The following is a 25,283-nucleotide window of genomic DNA, read 5'->3' on the forward strand; positions in this document are numbered from 1 at the left end:
TCCGCAGCGCCTGAGTTCCGCGAACTCTGGAAGCGCATCCGGCCTTCCCCTACCGTGTGCTATAGTTGCGGGGACCGGGGTGGGAGATATCTCTCTGATAGTGCGTTGTCCTCTCAGCGGACCTGAACCTAACGCGATCTCGAAAGCCCAGGACTCCGCTCACCTGCATCATGGCAGTCCCAGGTGAAGATCAACCACAGGGTCCCTTTACAGAGGAATGGGGCGAGCAGTGGAGTCCAGGGAGCGGGGCGGCGGGGAGTCCTCCGGCATTCAGGCGAAGGCCTGAAAATGTGCAGTTGGTTTACATGAAAAAGTTTACACTACAAGTCCAAAGGGAGGGGGGAAAGAGTGAGAGATCATCGTTGTTCCTCCTAGGCAAGCCCGAACTGCATAGGATTACATGGAAAGTGTATTGAAGGAGGGAGAGACGACTTGGGAGCAATGAACTGTAGGCCTAAGAGGACAAGTTACCCAGAACACTGACAGAAACTTTCACCAGGCTTCAAAATAAAATTCGAAATATGAATATCTGACGAGCCCAGGTAGCCATACACATTGTACTGAAAGACACTTAAGTCCAGAAGCACACCTGGGGTTTGTTTAGCTCTTCCTGTCTGTAGTTACAGTGTAGCTAGCTGTAGGCCGGTTGCTGTGCCCTCCTGGGCCTCGGTTTCCCTATGTGTAAAAGAGGGAGCTTTGGTGAATTATATATAAGATTCTTACTAGGTTTCAATTTTGTCTTCAGAGGTTTCTATCCTAGAAACGGCAAACTGTGCTCTGGGAATGTTTATGTCTGCTACTCCAGTTTCCTGGCAAAAACTTCCCCAAGTTGTCTTTGTCAAGATGTTTCTCTACAGAGCCCTATTAGCACGGTGATATTAAAAGATATGCCCTGCCTCGACTCTTAGAGATTCACAATGCACAGTACTGTAGGAAAGACCCTGAGATGTTTCTAAAGCCCCGATTTTGCTTGAAACTGCCCTTCCTGCTACTGTTTGATCTTTTCCTTTGTTCTGTGGCAGCCTTTTCTGAACCTTTTTTTCTAGAGATAGCTGCAGGGGAGGGTGAGAAGGGAGGGAGGCGGTAGCTGCTTTCCTAACTTGGGCAGTTTACAAAGGAGCACATTTGGAGCCGGGGGAAGAGAGGTGGCTGTACACTCTTTATTGTGTTGTAGTGAGCATGACAGACACTTTTGATCACTTAGAACTCAGCAGGGAAAAGGGAGGAATTTACAGAAAGTGGAACTCATGCCATGGCAAGCAAAATAGTAAGGACACCTAGCAGGGTATAGAGAGTACAAAGGATGTTCCAGATGAGACTTAAGGAAATGTGAGAGGGAGGGAAGCCTGCAGGGAGAGAGGTTGAATATGGAAAGGAGGGAAAGTAAGAAGAGGAAATGAAAGATGCCTGCCATGGCTAATCTTCAGTATGCTGTGTCAGAGAAAAGAGAAATTAACTAAAGAGATACTAACAGTATTAAACATTTACTTTGTAACCCATGCGTCTGATACTATGTCAAACATTGTAAATTTTTTCTTCCTTTAATAACCTCTGCTGAGAGATAGCTGTCAATATTCCCACTTCACAGACTGAGCCATGTAGAAATCAAGTAACCCACCTATTAAAAGAGCTAATGGCGGGTTATCTTAACTCTTCCCCACTGTGTGGGAATGCATATCCTAACCTATCCATGGCACAATAAAGAGATGACCTGTCATTGAAGGACATTAAGCAAGAACAGAGTGTTTGGATGTTGATAGACAGTAGGAAACTGCTTAAAGGTTTTAAGAAAAGTTACATTTTAGGATGCAGTAACCTTAAGGAGAGTTAATTTAGAGGCACAGTTAGTGACTAGAGGTGATTCAAATGAATTATCATGACACCTGTTGAGACTGCGGTCTAATGAGAAGCAGCTAAGTTTGAGTTATGTTTTGGTGGTAGAATCACTGGGAATTGATGATTGCTTTGATGCAGGTGGAAACAGATTCACTTGGTTCTTGACGTTAGATGACTGGAGATGCCTTATAACTGGAAAGAGCAGAGTTTAGGGGGTGGCAATGAGTTATTTGGAGCTTGTGTTAAGGTTAATCAGACACAAAGTGGAAATAGTTAATAGACAGCATAGGAATAAATAGATCTTAGTCCAGAAGTTAGAGTCAAAAACAGCACATGTCATAGGAATTAAGGGATAAAGCATGAGACTGTATGGATACAGTGTGTAATATGTGAAGGGAAGTTCTGACTAGAGTCTAAGAAGTATTAGCATATAAGGGGCTCTCAGAGAGAGACGAGTCTGAACAGTAGCTTGCCTAGGCATTTTGAGACGCTCGGTGGCCTCTGCATCACACATCTGCACCCAGAGTTGGTCTGCTGTCACTGTTTATTACTTGAGGAGGCTTTCTGAGCACCCATGTGGTATGAGCACACCCAGAGACACACTGTAAAACTTTAGGAATGAAAATGTGCTACTAAAGAAAAGGGACAAAAGCAACTTTTCTTCTAGCTTTGTTTGAGATGCTCTGAAACTTGAGACCAGTGTTAAAAATATGTTAACCTTTCAGTTCAAAAAATACTTCAACACATAATAATAAATTGTGTCATTAAGCTAGATGGAACGACTTACATAAACTGCTTAAACCTACCAAAAATCAAGATAATAGGCATGACAGATGGCACCAACGCACAATGCGACTGCTTTAGAAAATACAGACACAGAAGGTGTTAAGATAATTTCCTGGATGATCGATCCAGACGCTGCATGGAAGGAAAATAGAGCTCCATTGAGGTGATCATCAAGGAGGACAAGTATTGTGTCATGCTCCTTTATTTTAGGTGTGATGGATTCAGCTTGGGGTGATTCTGCTCCTGGTTATTATAAGATATAACTATAGAGTAATGAGGCTGCTTTTCACAAACCACCAGCCTTGTCTGTTTCAGTGGTCACGTGCTTCCACCGCTATTCCTCAGTATTGTATGCTAGCTTCAACCATTATGTAGGTAACAATGAGATATTAAAGACCTTCGAAAAAATCTCAGACACTTAGTTGTTTGACAAATAGCATTGAACATAGGATTCAGTGAAGTTTACATTCTTTGGAATATTTCTTGGCTCATTCACAGATGTTCAGATTTAGTTCAGTTGTTGGAAGTTGTGTCGGTAAGTCACTTTTCTCCATCAAGAGTATACCAATCACAAGTGGCAATGTGTGTTACTGGTATGGATGGCACAAAAACTGACCTTTTTATGTCCCCAGGGTAGAGGATGACAATGCTATGTTAACATTTCAGTACCACATCCCTTCAGCATATTGCTGAAGTATCTATGTAATAATAGAAATGTGAAATCATACTACATACTATTTCCTTCATTCCTCTGCCATGCTATAGGTAACTTCTTGGCTGCTGAAATAATGTCCATAAAAATCATGTCTGATTCTATCATTCCTGGGAGGCAGACAATTACCTGTGGATCTTGTAATTCTCTTTAAGCCACTTAGCCTTTCATAGGCTGTTTCATTGTCTATAACTAAGGGGACAGTGTCTTGGACTTCTTCAGCTTCTAAAATATTAAAGCTCCCTTCTCTATAAGAATGAAGTATATAGCTCTGAGCATGACCAATTGTTTTCTACCCTTATCTGCCCTTCTTATGTATGTATTCTTCAATGGTGTAAAAAACCTGACTTGGCTCTTTTCTGCCCTCTCACATGTTTTTCCTCTTTGTGCTATGTGCCTTTGTTACTGTTATCACTTCATTATATATTTATACCTGCCTCAGGTTTCCATCTGGCAATCTTGTCTGCCTCTTTCTATGCTTATTAGCAAAATTATATGTTGTTTTTCATGTTGCCCAGCACAGGCTGTCATGCATTACAGCTATGGGTACACTGCCCTAGGTAACCTAGTATGATCTAGCTTCTTGTAGTGAGGGACTTTCTTCCTTTGGATGATTTTTCTAATACCAGTTCAGAATTATACACCCATTTGAAGGCTTTATATCTCATTTATGACAAGCACAATCCAGTGTTAGCAGCCTTGATTGTTTCATTAAACAACAGATTACACTTATTGTCCCATGACAATAGCTTTTGGTTATATACCCAGGACTTATGGGTACCTGAGCTCCTGGGTTAAGAGCTCACTGATTTGGGCAGAGTGAAGAGGGAAGTTAGGGACCTTAGGGTTGGGAAAGACTGCAGGCTTCTTGTTCTCACTTAGTTAGAGACAGTTGGAACATATTTTTGAAGGAGACTTTGGTAATTTCTCTAATCTGTCCTGTAACTTTTTGCAAGTGTAGCTCAGATCTACCTGAAACTCAAAACAGGCTACCCTCAAGCTAAAGGCAACCCTTCTGCTGTGTTCTCTGTAGTTAGATGCAAGTGTCACCATACCCAGCTTAGCTTTTCTTGCATAGATTATTTTGTAAAGCAAGTAGAAGGAAGAGTTTTATGCATTTACTTAAGTTAACTTTCATATCTGTAGTTTCAGGAACTATAACTGGATTACCTTCATCCTTATCTTAGGGATCAGATAATTAAAGAGATGTAAACTATAGGACAGCCGTTCTTTCAAAGAATTTCCGTTAAGAATTTCAGTTAGCCTACTGTTTCCATTCATGAAAATTTCTGATTTCTGTTATTTTTTTATACTTTAGTCTCATTAGTTCATGTGAGATCCCAAAGGAGAGTATGTCTACAACTGATAATATAAACTAGAGGGAAGTTTAAAAGCTTGTTTTATTTTTTGCATTCAACTTTCACAGGACAGAATTATATTTTATACAGACATTAGCACTTCTATATTAAATATCCCTCCTATTTGGGGTTAATAAAACACACCCACACAATAAATTGATATTCTACTGAAGGAGCCCCACAGTATTGTTAAATTAAATAATAAAATGACCAAATGGAAAAGTTGTTACAAAAGAAATCTAACCCACTGCTACTGAATCTAATCAAATTAAAAAAAAAAAAAAAACAACAACAACAAATTGTGTCCTGGGATAGAGGTGATACAGTTGCTAAATGATTTCAGAGAAAGCTTAGTCTCATTAACTGCTTGCTTTTGACATTAAATGATTATGTATTCAAAGTACAAGGCAGATAATAAACATAGGAAACTAAATTCTACTCAGTACTGTTACAGTATATGAGGAGCTCAGTAAAGAAACTGCCCAGCCGGGCGGTGGTGTCGCACGCCTTTAATCACAGCACTCAGGAGGCAGAGGCAGGCGGATCTCTGTGAGTTTGAGACCAGCCTGGTCTACAAGAGCTAGTTCCAGGACAGCCTCCAAAGCTACAGAGAAACCCTGTCTCAAAAAAACAAAAAAACAAAAAAACAAAAAAAAAAAGAAAGAAAGAAAGAAAAAGAAAAAAGAAAAGAAACTGCCTAAATGTCTGTTCCATGAATAAGGGGGAAGGTTATTATTGTGTATAAGAAAGGGAGAATAGCCAGGGACCTCTGGGGGACTGCCATGGCTACCTCTCAGGGACAGATACAGGAGCAGAGAGAAAAGATGGGAAGAGAAACAAATTGGCAGTTGCCAGATATATTAGAACAAAGAAGATAGCAAAAATAGTTGGAGAGTCTTGCCTGTTAAGGGATTATGTTGCAGGGGGAGGGGAGCTGGAACAGCCTGGGAACTAGTGTGGGGCCCTGATCTGTTGGAGGCTTGTTAAGAGTTAATAGAGAACTAGGTATCCTTTTCTGGAGATTGGGGGAGGGGGGTGGGTGTAGGAGCGGATAAGACTGTAACTGCTTTTGGCTTTTCCTGGCAAGCAGAAACAAAGTTTCTGAGGAATGCTGAATGTCCAGTCTGTACTGAACCCAGACTACCATGTTGTGTGGTTGGGACCTGACGGTTCCATTTTTCAATGGCTGAATGTTGCCTTTGAGCCTAGTGTGGTGTACCTGCCTAGAATCTCAGCACTGGGGAGCTGGAGGCAGGAACGGTGTTATAAATTTGGAGTCAGATGGGCCTACATAGTAAATCACAGGCCAGCTGGGTCTATAGAGCCTCGCTCAAAATTAATTTTTGGCTTGGGAATCATAGGCAGTATAACTTCCAAGTAACTACCTTTTGTCAAATCTGATGTGTTCACCTTATTTTGCTAGAGCTGTCAAGAGACCCTATTCACTTGTTTTCCTTTCCTTTCTTTAGCTATTCTGTTTCAGTTTTTGAAACATTGTCTCCACCCTGTAACATCAGTGCTTCTGCTCTTCCTGTCTCGCTTCGTTCGCTCACCCTTCTCTTTTCTTGCTTTTGCTTCCTACTGTTGCTTTTTGTAAGTTTTCCTTCTGTACCAACAGCTTTACTGAAATATAATTTACATATATTAAAAGGCCTGCAGCTAAAAAAATGTGCAGCCCCCAAAATTTATGTATGTATAATAGAGAGTGCTTCTCAACTTTCCTAACACAGTGTTAGGCCCTTAATGCAGTTCCTCGTGTTGTACTGACCACAATCACAAAATTATCTTCGTTGCTACTTCGTAACTATAATTTTCCTACTGTTATAAACTGTGATATAAATGTTTTCTAGTAGTCTTAGGCAACCCCTGTGAAAGGGTTGTTCTACCTCCAAAGGGTTCTCCACCAAGCGAGCCACTGCTATAGAAGAAAAGCAATCAATAACTGAAGTAAAGTTCAATCCTTGATATGTGTGTGTGTGTGTGTGTGTGTGTGTGTGTGTGTGTGTGTGTGTGTGTGTGTGTGTGTGTGCAACATCACAAACCATTCTGCTATAGCTTTATTTCCTCTTCCTATATGTGTTAGAATTGTTATGTTTTGTTAAACATTGGCCTCATTTCTTCATACCATAACTCATGTAGTAGTCTCCTGCTTATATTTAAACTCATTTTTAGAGTTACAGTGTTGCTGTGATTAACTTTATATATAGTGGGTTTGCATTTGTGCAAGTGAACTGTATGAGTTCCCAGGTATGAGATTGTTGGGTTAAAGCCTTGTGGTAGATACTGTGCAATGTTAATGTACACCCCACTGACCCTTCCAAAGTATACTCCCCCACTGACCCTTCCAAAGTATACTCCCCCACTGACCCTTCTAGAGTATCCCCCACTCAAAGCATTTCAAGTTTTTCTTCCTGAGCTCCTTTCATAAGTGAAAATGGAATCCTGGTACCATTTTCAATGGGCATTTCACATATAAAGAAAAGTGAGCATCTTCTACATGTTTTAGAATCATTCCTATTCCTTTTCCATATACTTTCTGGTCCACTGTTTGACCTCTTCCCCATTTTTTTCCCAGTTGCTGTTAGTCTTTTACTCACGATGTGTTGATTTTCCACAGTGGGGAATTTGTCCCTCCTGTGAATTCCATAAATTGAAAGAGTTCCACAATCTTTGAAGTGTGTTCTGAGTTTGCTTCTGGAGGTTTTCACCACTGGAATACAGCCCTCAATGCCCCACGTGGCAACACACAACCTGGCCCTATCATGTACTTCTATTGTGATCTTTAGATTGTAGGTCCTGATTACCAAAGAGAACTCGAAGGGGAAATACGTATCACTGCCAAAGCCAATTTAGTGGTGAGGAAACCAAAAACATGAAGGAGCTGCAAATAAATGGGAGAGTGGATCTCTGTGCTGGGGAGGGGCCTCACCACACACCAGCCAGAGTTCTTGTCCGAACAACAGAAAACTAAAGACTAAGTTGAAAAGTAAAGGTGCCAAGGAACTTATTGAATCTAAGAAAATCCTTCCTAGCAATGCTCAGAAATCAGAAAAGGTGAAGCACACCAAACCGGAACACTATGCTACTGCTGTTGGTGCTTTGGAAAATTGACTTTTTTTTTTTTTTTTTTTACCCAAAATAAGCCAAACTGGCCTCAAACTCATTATGTAGCCCAACTAAGCTTGAACTCAGCATCCTCCTGCCTCAGCCTCCAGGTGTCGAGATTACAGATACTTAGCTAAAAGCTAGATCTTAACAACAAGGTGAACTATGATTACATCACTTCTCCCAGTATTGTTTGCCTTGGTCTCAAAGGTCCATGTAGAAGATTTTCATTGGCCAGGCAGGCTTGCAAATGATCACAAATGAAGCTGGGATCTTATCTTAGCCAAAAGCTAGTGAGCAAGTACTGGGAAATATCTAGTGTTTCAACTTTATCTATGTATCTATATATATGGTAGGTAGATAGATAGATGGCAAATTAGTTATATTTCAACAATTTATAGGGAGATCTGCTTATTTCTTTGCCATAAAAGGTTTCATTTGATTAAAGAAGATGGTCTGACAAAAGTTTCATGTTCTGTTCATTCTAAAAATATGACGCATTGCAGAATAATTTCTCACCAGTGTCTCTTGATATAAATGAGTTCAGGTCTAGCATAGAAAGAAGTGAGATAGTTTCACATCTGCCTGTTACTGTTAGTCTGTGGCAGTAGTAATAATGGTGCATGAAGCAGTTTGTTCAGTATTATTCAACATCTGTGGTTTCTATGGAAACAAACTTAACACTGACCCATATTCTCTGAGCTTTATTGTCAATATGCAATTATTTTCATAATGGAGAAGCCTTAGATTATATGAATCCAGTCTTATTCCACAGTGGATCTTGCTAACTCTGGCATGTGGGGTCTTATAGGACTGAGTAGAGATACAGAGTCTAAAGGAGTACAGAGTGCTCAGAAACTTCAGCTGTGACACCTTTTTAGATTTAAACATGTAAATACTGTTTAAAACAAATAGTGATGCTCTCTAGAGCTTGGGGTGAAAGTAGGCTTCAGAAGAACTGCACCTAATGAGTTCTTATGAAGGTGAAGGGAGAGGGTGTAGTGGATAATGGCAGAAAGTTTCTAGCTCCAGACCTGATGGACATGTCACTCAGAGGCTAGCAGGAAGATGTTAACATCTGTACTGTGTGTTCACAGGAGGCTCAGATGTCAGCAGGATGCAGCATTTACCTGATCTATCACATGGATGTAAGGTGCATCCCCTGGGATGTTCTCTAAGGATGTCCGTCGACAGTAGAGCAATGCTTGTTATTTAAACAGGCATTGTAGGACCGTGTTTACAAAAGCAGCTCATTTAGTATATTTTTCTCCAAATTAGGAGTAAGGGGAAATATCTAGTGTTTCAACTTTATCATGTTAAAGAAATGGCTTAAGAATTACATTTATTTACAATTTCTAATGTTTTCTATCAGCTCTCTACATTTTACAATAATCTCCTGTTAGGATAACTCCATTTGAAGGATTTAGAAAGTAAACACCCTTCCCCAGAGAAATGGAATAATGTTACACCAGGCCTCTTATTGCTTCACAGAAGCCACTGAAAGGTTAAAGTTTTTATTTTGATATTCAGTGGAATATTCAACCACAAAAAAATAACTCAGTTCTGGTGCATGCTATAATATGGATGATTCTTGAAAACACTGTGTCTGACTTTTAAAAGGACAAATATTGTTCAGTTTCTCCAGAGAGACAAATAGAAAGTAGACTAGAGTAGCTGAGACTGGGGAGACATAAGGTGTTTCCTGGGTGTAGTTACTCTTCTTGATGATAAAAATCATTTGCAGAAGGACAGTAGTTGAAAGCTGTACATCACTGTGACTATCGCCCATGCTGCTGAAACATACATTTAAAGTGATTAAAATCCTCCCTTTGGTGTGTATTTTATCATAATCTTAAAAATAAGTTTTATTTCTTTAGCACCATCTGAATGCTCTGACTACACAGAAATACTCTGAATATTTGTAAACTTGTATCACAATTGAACATGTGACTACATTGTTTTCACTTCTCAAAGTTCAAGTGCTGAATTTGTTTTTTATGATACCTAACAATTATAGTGAATTTTCTGGAATTTCACCAATTTCCTTGAGAAGAGGAGGAGTTATTTTTCTACTGAAAGACAAAAATGTTTATTACACCTTAGTGTTTATATATACATATATCATATGTATCTATATATATGGTAGGTAGATAGATAGATGGCAAATTAGTTATATTTCAACAATAAACCATAGTATCCTAAAATTTCTTCCCCAATATTGTGGGATTCCTAAAATGTTAAACTTTCAACTATAATGCTGTGTTCCTATTAAATTAGAAAAATATATGTTCTTGAAATATTGGTCAAATGATTTGGGAAAATTCACTTTCAGTAAGTTAACTCAAAATAATTGAGTAGTATTATTAAGATTAGAGGGTTTTTTGTTTCAAGAAATTTTAGAACAAAAGATTTTCTTAGGGTTTTATCATATGATAAAGTCTTTATTTTTACTTACATGTATTTCCCCAAATGTTCTCCAATTATATTTCAGGTTGCAACAAGGACAATGTCCGAGCAGGCTGCAAAAAATGTGGCTACCGTAAGTGTGCTGAAAAGCAACATACTGTTAACTGTGTTTGCGGGGGCCATTGTGGGGGGAAGAGGGTGGGCAGGATAGCTTAGCATCCTGACTTCAGCAACTGAGTGGGTGGCTCCTGAGCCTCTCCCAGGGTTTGTAGTTGACTCAGAAAGTAGCAAAGGTGCCATGAAATATGAGGGGTTGGCACGAGGTTTAGGAGTTTAGAGAAAATAGAACTAAGATAATTTAAAATATAAAAATAAAAGACTGCATATGAAAATAAGGTGGTGCTGGAGAGATGGCTAGGACTTTAGAGCATTTGTTGCCCTTGTAGAGGACCTGGGTTTCATTCATGCCCCCTACGTGATAACTCGTGAAACTCCAGTCCCAGGGATGTAGCATCCTTTTCTGGCCTCCACAGGCACCAGATATGCACACGATACAGATACATACGTGCAGGCCAAAAAATCTAAAAATCTAAAAAAAAAAAAAAAAAAAAAAAAAAAAAAAAAAAAAAAAAAAAAAAAAATCTAAAATAAGTAAATCTTTAAAAAATGTAAATGTGTGTATTTATGTTTGCACCTATGTATTGCTTTGTTTCTGGATACCAGATGAAGAGTAAAGGCATTAAAAACAATCTTTTGAATGTTTTCTGAATCCCCTTTGCATAAAGGTTTGATTGGTTCAGAATTTCTGCTCATGTGCAAAAAAAAAAACCTAGATTTCAACAATGTCTCCAATGTGATTAATATAATAGAATTAGAAGGTACACACAAGCCTATGTAATTACATACATTGTCATGTGGTTTTTATTCTGTAAACAGCATTCCTGGAGGTAAATTCAACAGCTCTGAAGGCCTTACCAATAGTTATTTCTGGCAGCACTTGCTGTCTCTAAAGTTGTTTGACATCTGTGCTAACTAAACTGGATTGTTAGGATATTCCACTTCATTGAAGGGTTATTTTCTAATAAATTTATAAGTGACTTGACAAAGATTTCCATGGAGACCAAGAAATTGATTTATAAACTTTGTTATTTAAAAAAACTTACAAATAAAATAAATATCACAGACCACGATTAAATAACTCTATGAAGAAGGTTTTCTGGTCTTCATTTTAATGGCCATTTGCTTCTGGTGGCTCTGGCAACAGATGATTGGGGTAAACACCTTAGCACTTACTAGATGTGCAACTAGTGGGCATGTGACTTAACCATTCTGTGTTTTGGTTTTCTCTCTGCAAAATGAGATAATTCTCATAACTAAACTCATAAAGGTTGTTGTGAATATGAAATGAGCTTGTGCAAGTGATGACTTTAGGTCATTGGCTGGCCATAGCTGGTCCTCAATTTTTGTGGACTGTGATTGTTGCACACCAGAAAACCCAGGCTCTTCCATTATAAGATGGGAAAGTGAAATTTTGAACTCTGGTTATCAGATTCCATGCTGTGCCATGCTGTTTTTTGTTTTGTTTTGTTTTGTTTTTTGCTTACTTCCCATGGTGGCAGAATGTATCATTTTAACCTTTTTTCAGTAAATCATTCTGAGCATTAATTACCTTCAGAGTTCTGAACAGCCATGTCCTCTTTCTATTCCAAATCATTTTGGTAACCTCAAAAAGAAACTGTAGCTGTAAAATAGAATGCATGTGTTCCCTCTTTTCCTTAGCTCTTGGTAATTTCTGCTAATCTGCATAGTTCTCATTGGAGGAACTATACACTGTTTGCCCTTTGTGTCTGATTTAGCATAATGTTTCAGAGTTACCCCATGTTGTACAATGCAGGCATGTTGACATTGTTTCTTTTGGTACAATGGTGTTGCATTGCATGGATATACTGCTTTGTTTATCCATTCACCTGTGGGTAGACACTTGGTTGTTTTTACCTTTTAACATTACAAATAATGCTACAGTGATCATTGATGGGTCCCTGATCTTCATTCCTATAGGAATATTCTTAGGAGTGGAATTACTGAATTGTTGTCTGAACTTTTTGCGCAGCCACCTAACTTTTCCTCACTTGCTATACTTTATATTCCTATTAGGAATAAATAAAGCTTCCCATGTTTCCACATCCTCACCAGCATTTATTATTTTCTAATTTGATGAAATGTATAGACTTGAGTAATAGTAAGAAGTATATATTTGATACTGTCCCTAGTTCCAGATACAGATATGGTTAAAAAAAATTTTCTTTGGATTTTCCAAGCTAATAGGGGTGTCTTTTGTTATCTGTAACAAATACTTTTTGGCCAAACATAAGTTTCTTCTTATGACTTTTAGTGCATTCAGTATAGACACTGATTGCCAGAGGAACCACACAGATGTTGAGAAGGTTGAAACCAGCCCTCCAGGGAAGAGAGAGAATTCATAGAGGGTGACTACAATCACCGGTGGCCAGTGATTTAACCAACCATTTATGTCTGATGGAAATCCATAGAAAACTCTGCACTACAGATTTTTGAGTACTTTGGGGTTAGTAAAAATACTGGAGTGCTGGGGGATGGCACAGCCTGAGAGGGCTGCCCCTCACAGACACACCCAGATATTTCCCTGTACATCTCTTCCATTCAGCTGCTTGTAAGCTGTGTATTTCCTAATTAACTGTGAATGGTAAGTCATCTATTAACCTTCATTCAGTGAACCGTTACAGAGAATCATCAGATTTGAGGAGCTTCTGGGAATTCTGTAACTTTATAGCTGGCTAGTCCATGAGAGTGGTCTAGATTTGTGATTGACATCTGAAGTTGGGGGACCTTGAGAAACTGAACCCATATTCTGTGGGGGGGGGCACTAAGCCTGGAAAATGTTCAGGATGAATTTAACTGGGGCTACCGAGATGTCTTGGTGGTTAACATTTTTGCCACACAAGCCTGATGGTCTGCCCATCCCTGCAGTGCATATAAAGGTGGAAGGAAAGAACCAGCTCTGCAGAGTCACCCTCTGTCTCTGTATGCACACCTTGGCCCATGTACATGCCCCCCTCTATAAGAATAAATTTAGGAATGGATTTAATTGTATGATGCCCAGCTAGTACCCAGAGAGTGAAGAACTAGTTGTTGGTATGGAAAGAAAGTTACACATTGCTATGGGAAGTGTTGTGAGTAGAATCCAGACCATCCCAATAGATGCTGTATTTCATTATCATTTTGTTTTGCTTTTCTCTAATAATTTGGAACATCTGCTCTTATGCATTTTGGCCATTTTATTTCTTTTCTGAAGATGTTTACCTTGCCATTCTTTTTTTTTTTTTTAGACTAGTCATGTTTTCATTGAGTTTTAGTTGTTTCTTACATGAAGTGAGCAGTTATCAAACTCTATCAAATATATGATTCATAAGTATTTTTCCAATTCTGTGTTGTTTTTCCCTCTCTTGATCATGTTCTTTTTTTAAATTTAAATTAGAAACAATAATATTTTACATATCAATCCCAGTTCCCTCTATTTCCCATCCTCCCATGCTCCCCACCTACCCCCATCCCATCCCATCCCTCTTCTGCTCCCCAGGGAGGTAAGGCCTTCCATGGGGGATCTTTAAAGTATGCCACATCATTTGGGGCAGGGCCTAGACCCTCCCACTTGTGACTAGGCTGAGAGAATATCCCTCTATGGGAGATGTGCTACCAAAGTCCATTCATACACTAGGTATAAATGCTGTTCCATTACCAGGGGCACCATAGACTGCCCAGGCCTTCTAACTGACACCCACACTCAGGGGGCCTGATTCAGTCCCATGCTGGCTCCCCAGCTGTCAGTCTGGGGTCCATGAACTTTCACTTGTTCAGGTCAGCTGTTTCTGTGGGCTTCCTCAGCCTGGTCTTGACCCCTTTGCTCATTACCCTTACCTTTCTACAGCAGGATTCCAGGAGTTTGGCTTAGTGTTTATCTGTGGGTCTCTGCTTCTGCTTCCATCAGCTACTGGATAATGGCTCTAGGATAGCATATAAGATAGTCTTCAATCTCATTATAGGGGAAGGACATTTAAGATAGCCTCTCCAGTGTTGCTTAGATTCTTAGTTAGGGTCATCTTTGTAGATCTCTGGACTTTTCCTTAGTGCCAGATTTCTGTTTAAACCTATAGTGGCTCCCTCTATTAAGGTACCTCTTTTCTTGCTCTCCTCTATTCTTCCCCAGACACAATCTTCCTGCTCCCTCATTTCTTCTTCTCCCCTTTCCCCTAACTCCCTCTCCCCTCCCCCCACCCCATGCTCCCAATTTACTCAGGAGATCTTGTCCCTTTCCCCTTCTTCAGGGGGACCATGTATGTCTCTCTTAGGGTCCTCCTTGTTTACTAGCTTCTCTGGCAGTGTGAATTGTAGGCTGGTAATCCTTTCCTCTATGTCTGATATCCATATATGAGTGAATACATATCATGTTTGTCTTTTTGTGACTGGGTTACTTCACTTAGGATGGTTTCTTCTAGTTTCATCCACTTGTATGTGAATTTCAAGATTCCATTGTTTTGTTTTGTTTTTTTTCCGATGAGTAGTACTCCATTGTGTAAATGTACCACATTTTCTTTATCCATTCTTCAGTTAAGGGGCACCTAGGTTGCTTCCAGGTTCTGGCTATTACAAATAGTGCTGCTATAAACATAATTGAACAGATATCCTTGTTGTATGAATGTGCATCCTTTGAGTATATGCCTAAGAGTGGAATTTCTGGATCTTGTGGTTGACTGATTCCCATTTTCCTGAGGAACCACCATACTGATTTCCAAAGTGGCTGTACAAGTTGGCACTCCCACCAGCAGTAGAGGAGTGTTCCCCTTTCTCCACATCCTCTCCAGCATAAACTGTCATTGGTGTTTTTGATTTTAGCCATTCTGATGGGAGTAAGATGGTATCTCAGATTTGTTTTGATTTGCATTTCCCAGATGGCTAAGGATATTGAGCACTTTCTTATGTGTCTTTCAGCCATTTTAGATTCCTCTATTAAGAATTCTCTGTTTAGTTCTTTCCCCACTTTTTAATTGGATTTTTTTTTTTTTTTTTTTTTTGGTGACTACCTTCTTGAGTTCTTTGTATATTTTGGAGATCAGCCCTCTGTCAGATGTGGGGTTGGTGAAGATGTTTTCCCATTCTGTGGCCTGCCATTTTGTCTTGTTGACTGTGTCCTTTGCCTTACAGAAACTTCTCAGTTTCAGGAGGTCCCATTTATTAGTTGTCAATCTCAGTGTCTGTGCTACTGGTGTAATGTTCAGGAAGTGGTCTCCTGTAGCAATTTATTCAAGGGTACCTCACACTTTCTCTTCTAAAAGGTTCAGTGTGGCTGGATTTATGTTGAGGTCTTTGATCCATTTGGACCATAGATATGAATCTATCTGCAATCTTCTACACACCAGCATCCATTTATGCCAGCACCATTTGTTGAAGATGCTTTCTTTTTTCTATTGTATAATTTTAGCTTCTTTGTCAAAAATCAGGTTTTGGGTTAATGTCAGGGTTTTCAATTCGAATTCATTTGTCTGTCTATTTTTGTGCCAATACCAAGCTGTTTTCAGAACTATAGCTCTATAATAGAGCTTGAAGTCAGGGATAATTTGATCATGTTAGATTGATAAAATTAAACTTTATCAATTTTTTTCTTTTTATGCTCTGTGCTTTTGGTCTAACATCTAACAGTCTATTGGCAAATGTAAAACAGCCAAGATTTACCCTTGCACTTTCTTCTAAAGGTTTGGTGGTTTGGGGTCTTGTATTTTGTGTCTGTTGATCCTCTTTGAGTGTGGTTTTGCATGTGATGAGAGGTGGAGGTCTGTGCTATTATTTAACATATAGGAAGACACTTGTCTCAGCTGACTGTTGTTCTCCCCAAGTGATGGGTACTCTTGACAGATTTCAGTTAGTCATTGCATTTTTTCTTTTCTGGTTACTGTGACAGAATTCCTGACACGGCAACAGAATGGGAGGGGTGTTACTGAGGATTATTTGTCCTACCAGGTGCCGCTGTCCCAAATAAACACACGGATGCCATATTAGTTATTAAACTGTTGACCAATGACTAGGGCTTCTTATTGGCTAGCTCTGACTTAATTATTAACCCATTTGTATAAATCTATGTATTTCCATGTGGTCTTGGCTTACTGGAGAATGCCCAGACCCCTTTTGGCAGCTACATGGCATCTCTTTTCTGAGCTTCTCTGCCTACCTTTCCCAGAATTCCCCTAGTCTTCTAGCCCATCTTCCTGCCTCTATCGGCCAAATGTCAACCAATAAGAGAACTTTTATTCATCAACCAGCTAAGAGAAACATATATACAGAGGGGCATTCCCCATCAGAGGGGCTACTTCTCTTTAGCTTGAGCTTTCCTGGATTCCTAGCTTTCTTGGTCTGCTCTGTTATCCTTGAGCCTGAGATAAGGCAGAACATGGTGGCTGGTGGAGTGTGTATTCACCTCACTGCTGACAGGAATCAGAGAGAGAAGTCCTGCACTGCTGGTATCCTCCCCACTGCCCCCCCCATTCCATCTGAGCCTCCAACTCATGGGAAGGTACAACCCACATTTGGGGTATGTCATCGTGAACCCTGGTCTCTCAGTAAACCAAGAGCTTGTTGATTTGGCTACTTTCCTTAGCCAGCTTGCCCCATAGATCCCCTGTCTCTGCCTTTCAGGTACTGGGCTACAGGTATCCCCCATGCCCACCTGATGTTTTTATAGGGTCAGTAGGGTCCCAAACTCTAGTCCTCACACTTGGATGGCAAGTGCTTTGTTCACTGAGCCAACTTCCCAACCCATCACATTATAGTGACTCTTTGCCCTTCATCTTCTTAAAGTATATTTAAAGAGAAACCACAGGGACATGAATGGTTAGAAAGACAATGATGTCCTAAGCTTCTTTCACTTAGACCCAAGAAGAAAAACAACAGTAACAGACAAAAACCACACTTCAGTTGGAGTTTCACAAGTAATGTGTCATGTCACTTCTATTAAAGTGAAGCTGAAATAGCCGAGTACTCTTAAGCATTGTTCATATATGTGCATTTCAGTGCCAGGTATTTCGTTGTAAAGCCAACATGAGTAAAGTAAGATTGCATCATGAGGAATTCCGGTCACAATGGCAAGCTGGGCTACAATGGAAAGCCCACTTTGCTGGGCCAAGTGCATAGCACTGGAGGGAAATAATGAGATAATAGTAGAGCAAAAACAAACAAACAAAACAAAACAAAACAAACAAAAAAAAAACCCTGAGCTCTCAAGAAGGAAAGGCAACCTACCCAGTGCTGTGACGAAAAGGGTCTTAAAGTGAAACCAGGAGTCATGCTGAACACACAGTGAGTCACACCCTGATCCATCGGCCTTCAGAACTGTGTGCAGTAAAGCCTTAGAGCCCTGATGGTGCAGGATCCCTACCCTAACTGTGAAGCAGGGATTAGGAAAATCTCAATCATCTAGGGATATTAGCAAGAATACTCATGTTTGAGCACCTGTAAAAGAGCAATTACAAAGAAAAGAGCAATGTGGACTTGCCAATCAAACCTTGAATTGTACAGTTTGCATTGAGTCAGGTATTTTTCCAGTGCTATGATATTATTGTTAAAAATTGGTGTTATAGGGGCTGATGATATACTCAGTAGAGTGTTTGCCTAACATTCGCTAAGTTGTGAGTTTAATCCCTAGCACCATATAAGCATATAAGCATAGTGACCCACACCTGCAATCCCAGCACCGTAATTACATTAGAAGACAGAATGGGATGGGATAGGACTGAGGCAGAACTTCAACACTTTCTCCCTCTCTCTCTCTCTCTCTCTCTCTCCTCTCTCTCTCTCTCCCTTCCCCCCCCCCCCCCCGTGTGTGTGTGTGTGTGTGTGTGTGTGTGTGTGTGTGTGTGTGTGGTTACTCGTGTGCCGTGGCCATGTGGACATCAGAGAGAAACTTGTAGAGTTCTCTCCTTCCACCATGTGGGGCCTAGGAATGGAACTTAAGTCCTTAGGCTCAGTGGCAAGTGGTTTTACCCACTGAACCAACTTGTTGACTCCCCCACTTTGTCCTTTTTATTCAGTCCAGAACCAGCCCATGGCATGCTGCTGCCCATGGGTAGGGTGAATCTTCCCACATCCACTAACATAATGTAAACCCTCAAAGACAGCCAGAGGCTTGTCTTCAGGTGATCCTAGATCCTGTCAGGATCAAGATAGTGATAACCATCACAGTGAACAATTACTGAAGTCTCCTTTCTGGAAGAATTTTTAGGAAAAATGAAATCAGTTTAAATATTTAGTTTTTTTAATCCTTTAGAGAAGTACTTTTAGTTTTGTGTGATGCTTATGCATTATGAGCACTTTAATTAGATACAAGATGTGACTGCATGAGTTAGTAGTCAATCAAAGAAAGGCTACAAGAAGGGAATAAAATATAAAGTTTCATGTATAAGAGTATGTTTTTAGTTACCCTAATCTAAATAATGTAAGATAACCTGTACTTTTAGAAAGGGAAAATAGTGATTCAGTATTCTGAAATGTATGACAAATGCCTCCACAATGTTTCTTAATTAGAAGTTCCAAGGAAAAGTTCTGTTGGAATACTGTATTTAAGCAAAAACCCACATAGGGAAATTAATAAACTTGCAGTTTTTGTGCTGAACTTGTACCCTGTGAAGCACCCAAACAAAGAGCACAGACATGTATGTAGTTTTATCCTTCTTGGTTTTTGTTTTCTTTTTTAGCTGGCCATCTGACTTTTGAGTGCCGCAATTTTCTCCGGGTAGACCCCAAAAGGGACATCGTGTTGGATGTCAGCAGCACAAGTAGCGAGGACAGCGATGAAGAAAATGAAGAACTGAACAAATTACAGGCTCTGCAGGAGAAAAGTAAGCAGTGGTTTTTCCCGTTTCTTCTTCTGAGTCATGTCATGCTTATGCAATTGTGTTCATCACAAAGTTGTCTTTCCTATTGCATGCAAGGGCTACAGCATAGGTGAGAACATAGGCTTTGATGAAAGTCATTGGCATGAGATTAGTGATCAGTTATGAGACCAGGAACAAGTCAGTTTCTGATTCCACAGTGGTTTTGCTTTTCCCTCATTTGTTACCTGGCATAAGACAGGCATCAGATTTTCAGGTCCCACTGACAAATACCAGAGGTTTTAGATGCTCATAAGCTTAGTAGCAATTTTAAGTACACAAAGAATCCTAAGCATAGGCAAGCAAGAATGCCAAGATTGCCAATATGTAACACCCAGGAATTTCCTTTCTGCTTTTGGACATACTCTCACCATGATTTACTTACGAGGGGTTGGAGAGATGGCTCAGCAGTTACAAGCGCTTGCTGTGGTTCCAAGGGGACTGAGTTCAGCTTCTGCCTCAGGAAGCTCACAATTACTGTAAGTCTAGCTCCAGGGAATCCTCCACCAGCCTCTGGCTTCCACAGCATTTGCATAGTCACACAGTCATAAAATAAAAATAATTTTTCAAATCATAGAAAGATTGACATGAAGTTTTATATTATTTTTTTTTAAAACAACAAAACCAGCTTCATTCAGTTGGTTGGTTGTAAAAGAAATGTCCCTAATCTTATGCTCCATTTTGTGTATAAAGCCTTGTTATTGTAATGGGATAAGCATGACGCTGGAGGTTTGGAAACTTTACAGCCTCTATGTAGATATTATGCAGAGGAAAACTCATTGTGTTCTAGATTTTCAGAGGGCTTAAAGTAGTATTTTTGTATTGTTCCCACTTGAGGTAAAAGATGCAGTTAAACATGAGGAGCCTAGCGGGGCATCTCAGCTTCTTTTTTTTTTTTTTTTTTTTTTTTTTTATGTGTTTATTTTTAATGGCCACAATCACATTATTCCTTTTTCTATATTTATACATACGGAATCTCATCATGACTGTAGAATACTGATGATCACAGCCTACATATCTATGTCCATATGTACATATTTGTATTCCAACATCCAATTACATAGCCTAGTATTATGATTGATATGACAGACTCTGAAGACCTCACCCTCCCTGGGGAGCAGAAAGGGTATGGGATAGGTAGGGTGTTAGTGGGGGGCAGGGGAAGAGGGGAGGGAGAGGGAACTGGGATTGACATGTAAAACAATCTTGTTTCTAATTTAAATTAAAAAAAAGGAAAAACAAGAAGTAAATAAAACATCTTCATGATACAGAATGCATAATCGGCATATGTTATGTAAGAAAAGAATCTATTTTAAATAAAATGAAAAAATAGATAAAAAAAAAAAAAAGAAAAGAAAAGCATCTCAGCTTCTTATGGCAGGCTTTCTTCTCCATTGTGGGCTTGCCTCCCCATCACGGGCTCTCCTCCCAGTTGCCGGCTTTCTTCTCCATCTGCTCTGCTGAAGCCCACTGGGTGTTGTGTTCACTTTCACTTTTCTTTGACTCCTCTTATTTGACACAGAAGTTGGGTCAGGGTGTGTTGTTTGATCATACATATTTGTAATCTGCCTCTAAACAGTCTTCTTCTTGATACTAATTTCTAATTTCATATCATTGTGATCAGCAAGATGCAAAATTTGTTGAGGCATAATTTATGAGCTAATGTGATCTTCTGGGTTTCATAGTCGAAGATGTCACCATTAATAGTGTAATTACCACCAATGAAAGAAAAGCCATTTTGCAGGCCCTTGCTTGCTTTTACTTTTTATTCCTGTTTTTTATTGACTTCAGCTTTTCTAACTGTAAACTAAAATACACATGCCCACACATGCAGGCACACACACACACACACACACATACACACCACACAGGCAGACACATATAGCATATTTGTACCTAGATTCGTGGCAACTTGATTTTCTTCCTCCACCTTTTCCCTTTCAGGAATAAATGAAGAAGAGGAAAAGAAAAGGGAAAAAAGCAAGGAGAAACTTAAATTGAAGAAAAAGAGGAAAAGGTACCTTCTAACAGGTTATTTAGGTATTGAAAAGGAAAACCATAAGCTGTTAGTCCAGGAAGGTTTATAAATTGTCTTTTTCATGTAGTCCAGTTAATTTAAAGAGTTTTCTTAATGAGAATCATATGTTTATATCTACTTTAGTTGCAATGGCAAAGCCCTCGACCTTAGATCAGAAATGATATCATCATGCAGTCACCTCACATGTTCTCACTGGAACAAATCAAGGTCCTGATGAGAGGCAGTACCATCCTCCTTTATACATCTGTGTTCTGGATTTCACATTTAGAACGAGAGCTGAAATTTTGATTGGATACATGTCTAAATTCTTCATGTGTATTTTATGCTTATTTTGAAATTGGATTCTAAATGTCTGTATTCTATCATTACCATGACTAAGAAATTAATTTATTAATGGAATTTAATAGAATCCCATAAGCCTAAACTTCCCTCAGATCTTTCACAACCCTCACTAGCCATTAGTGAATTTTTTTACTGGTAAGATTTTTAATGATTAATTAAAGAAATTGATCAAATGCAGTTAAGAGACAAATCCTCCCCCTGGTTATTAAGTATAGTCATATTCATACTAAAATAAGTAGACATGGTTTTGAGCATTTGTTCATAGTTAGGTCTGGACTTTATTCTCCCAGATTTTTTTTTAAATCAGGTGTTACCACTTTATAATGTTATAACAATAATTATAACAATAATGCACTTGACTGTATTTTAATACTTCAGAAAACCTGTGAATTGTCAAAGTTAGCTCACTTTTAAGAACTGCTAAAGCAGAGGCTCAGATTTCTGACTGGTGTGTTGTTATTTGTGCTAAGGGAGCAGGCTGCATTGCATGCAGAAAACATGAGGCTATGTAGTCTTCCATGTTCTGACACATGTGGTTTGTAGCTAGAGATTATAATCACACCTGTCTGTGTCAATCCTTCCAAACCTTAGGACCTGAAACCCAAACTTCTTCATGCACGTACAGATAGCCACCTAATAGTGTGCTGTGCCCAAACCTAGTTTTGCCTTAAAGATGAGAATTCGGGACAGAAAAGATGGAGAAAAATGTGCAGGCATGGAAGAAGCTGTGTGTGTGTGTAAATAAATAGGCCAGTGAGAGAACATGAGGGAAGTGAGGGGAAGCGTGGAGTCAGGGCCTCTCTCAAGCCACTCCTAGGGATGGGGATCCCTGAACCTTACAGGCTATGGATTTGCTTTTGCTCCCTGTGTTGCCCTGAAGTTTCTTAGTTTGGGTTTTAGCTGTTAAATTAGTAAGCTAACTTAAAAAATTTCTTACTTAATTAATTACAGAATTTCCCCCTTCACTTTCCTCCCTTCAAACCCTCCCATACACATCCCCCAAGTCTGTCTCAAATTCATGGCTTTAAAAAAAAGCTTTCAAATATTATTTATATTTCTAGATAACTAGATAGATAGACTCCTAAATATATAAATAGACCCTACTCAGTTCATATAATGTTACTTGTATGAACTAACTTTTAAGGAACCTATTGATTTTAAATTAACTCAATTTCTGTGTTGTCACATATATTTTTAGTTTGGACATAGGTAAAATGTTGTACTTTAAGATCTGAAAAGATGGAGTTTTTGTTTGTTTCTTTAGCTCACTCCCATCCCCCTGCTGCAGCCCATATCAGGGAAGGGTGTTCCCTCTCAATTTTGTGTTAAAATATTAATAAAGTATAATGATAAATCATCCTCATTTATCTACATGCAGTATTCATTTAAAAGCACCCTTTCTATAACTAAAAAAAATTACTTAGAAATACAAGTGTTCATTTCTAGCACTTCAAGCAGAAGGATCAAGTTCATTATCATGAAAAATCACAGGAGTTACAAAAATGCTTTTATTTTGTTAATTTTCAGCTCTTATCCATTCACATTGAGGAACAATTAGGATCCTTTTTATATTTAGCCATAATTGCATCCCTTTGTGACTCGAGAGAATATGCTAACAAGTTATTACATACACAAGTGGGCTGTATGCGTGAGGTCAGTGAGCTCTGCTGTGGTTTTCCCAGTAACATTCTGAAGGGCAGGCAGCATGCATACCTGTCACAGCCCCAGAAAGGTGATGTCATTCTCGCCCAGCCTAAAGCCCATTAAATTACTAGAGTTGAGCAGAATGCAGATGTAGCGTTATCAGCTTCTTTGACCAAGCAGCAAAAATTTCAAATTTTGCATTTAAAGAGAATAGAAAGCAAATTTTTAGTATCTATGTTTGCACTTCCTCTTCCAAGAATTAAGGCAATTCAGATCCTACTTAATTCATGTCTCCAGTCCTAACTGCTTCAGAGTCAGCCATAATGTGTTCTTGCCCATAGGTCTTACTCCAGCTCCACTGAAGAGGACTCTTCAAAACAAAAGAAACAGAAGTATCAGAAAAAAGAAAAGAAAAAAGAAAGGAAGAACAAATCAAAAAAAGGAAAACATCACAAAAAGGAAAAAAAGAAGAGAAAAAAGGAAAAACGTTCTTCCCCTAACCGTTCTGAAGTCACCAAAAAGTAACTGAATCTTTGGCCTAACTCAGGAAATTGAAGAATTCAGTATTTTTAATTATTGTACCTTCCTTGGAATTGCTATATAATTAAGCTTCACAGCAAATCCCAGCCTCGTCTATAAAGACATTTCTCATGTGTTGGGACCCTTGTCTCTCTGCTCATCTGTATTAAATCCATCTTGTTACTCCACAGCCATGCCTCAACTACAGATATTTGTATTTGTGTTTCTGTGTGTTAGGCTAGCATTGTCACTTCAGGAGTTAATTATCACATGGCTTTACTGCCTTGTAGATTTCCAAGTAATCTACATAGCAGCTACTGAGTGGTGTCCGCCTTCCAGTGATGTAGCTAGGCTGGTGGTAGTGATTTGCTCTTGATACTAAGGAGTTTAATAGCTTTATCTACTGTGTAATGTATAAAGATAGTGAAGTTCTTCACTGTTGTTTTTAAATCTCTTGGCTTTTTAAATAATATCACTGAAGATAAAACTGCTTTACTGATCGTAAGTTTTTAAATGAATGGGATCTATAGGAAGTATTTATAACAAGTGTCATTATTTTATGAAATGCATGTTTCTAACACGTGTCTCCCCTTTTAATGAAAATTAAAATATCCCCTTTTTAAAGACACTCACTTAGCTTACTAGAAAGTCTGGCAGGGAGATTCTGTGCTGGTCAGGATTATCAGGGTCCATCCTGGGTTGATGAACACGTGTGCCACATTGGCATGTCTTACAGTGATACCTCAAACATAGAACTTTTGTGTGGAAACAGCAAAATCCTCATTAAAGCTGATTTTTATTATATAGTCTTGCATACATGAGTTTTGTGGCAGTTTTTATGAATGTTTGCCTATGTATTTATTTTTTTCTGAAATGGCTTTGGTGTGAGTTTCACACTGAGCTTATGACTTCACAGATAACCAATGTTGATATTTCCTCTTTCACTTCAGTCACAAATTTTAGTAGCACTGTAAAAAATTTAAAATCGAGAATTTCATTCTCTACTTTTAAAAACAGAAGCCTTGGGGGTAGCATCATGAAAGCCTTTGTATAATAATGAAACTTGTATATACATAAGCATTTTCAGTGACATGTTAGTGGATACAAATGTTTCTGACATTTTTAATTTCGTGGTAGTGTGTTTTAACATCTAGTATTCCCAAATCCCAACAAGTTAACTTATTATGCTGTAAAAGCATTGAAAACCAACCTGCTAGCTTGGAACAGCACTGAAGTTTCTAAGTACCTTGCTATGGTACACTTATATAGCGTCAAGTTGGTAAGCAGAGATGTGGCTGCAGGCACATTTGTCAAGTAAGTACACTTGATCTTGCAGGCTGGAGAGCTTTACCAATTCTTCCTTTGTCCAGCACCCAAACTCGCATGCCCTGGTCAGACTGGGGCCTTGTAAGTCTCTGAACAAACCCCTCACTTCTCCCCGGGTTCCACACAAGCTACAGCCACACCCTTTCCTAGCAGTGCTTCCATGAAGCGCTCACATCTTCAGCTTTTCCACAAACTGATAACTCTCTTGGCTCATAAGAAGTTGTTTTATTCATAGTTTAGTCATTTGTTAGGACTAA

General features: G+C 39.1%; 1 protein-coding gene across 2 annotated transcripts; it reads left to right on the top strand.

Moving 5' to 3' along the window:
• The first annotated feature begins 1 nt into the window (after position 1).
• On the top strand, positions 2-24,514 carry Srek1ip1 (SREK1 interacting protein 1). 2 transcript variants are annotated; one of them, XM_027401532.2, is made up of 5 exons: positions 4-183; positions 10,289-10,336; positions 18,981-19,124; positions 21,102-21,174; positions 23,523-24,514. In XM_027401532.2, exons 1-5 carry the CDS (start codon positions 171-173, stop codon positions 23,704-23,706), a joined length of 462 nt encoding a protein of 153 aa, XP_027257333.1. In that variant the 5' UTR covers positions 4-170; the 3' UTR covers positions 23,707-24,514. The 2 variants fall into 2 exon arrangements, with proteins under 2 accessions (XP_027257334.1, XP_027257333.1); XM_027401533.2 differs by lacking the exon at positions 10,289-10,336 and having other exon boundaries at positions 2-183.
• The last annotated feature ends 769 nt before the right edge of the window (positions 24,515-25,283 follow it).

Source organism: Cricetulus griseus, chromosome 2 (assembly GCF_003668045.3).
Source record: "Cricetulus griseus strain 17A/GY chromosome 2, alternate assembly CriGri-PICRH-1.0, whole genome shotgun sequence".
NCBI classification, from domain to species: Eukaryota; Metazoa; Chordata; class Mammalia; order Rodentia; family Cricetidae; genus Cricetulus; species Cricetulus griseus.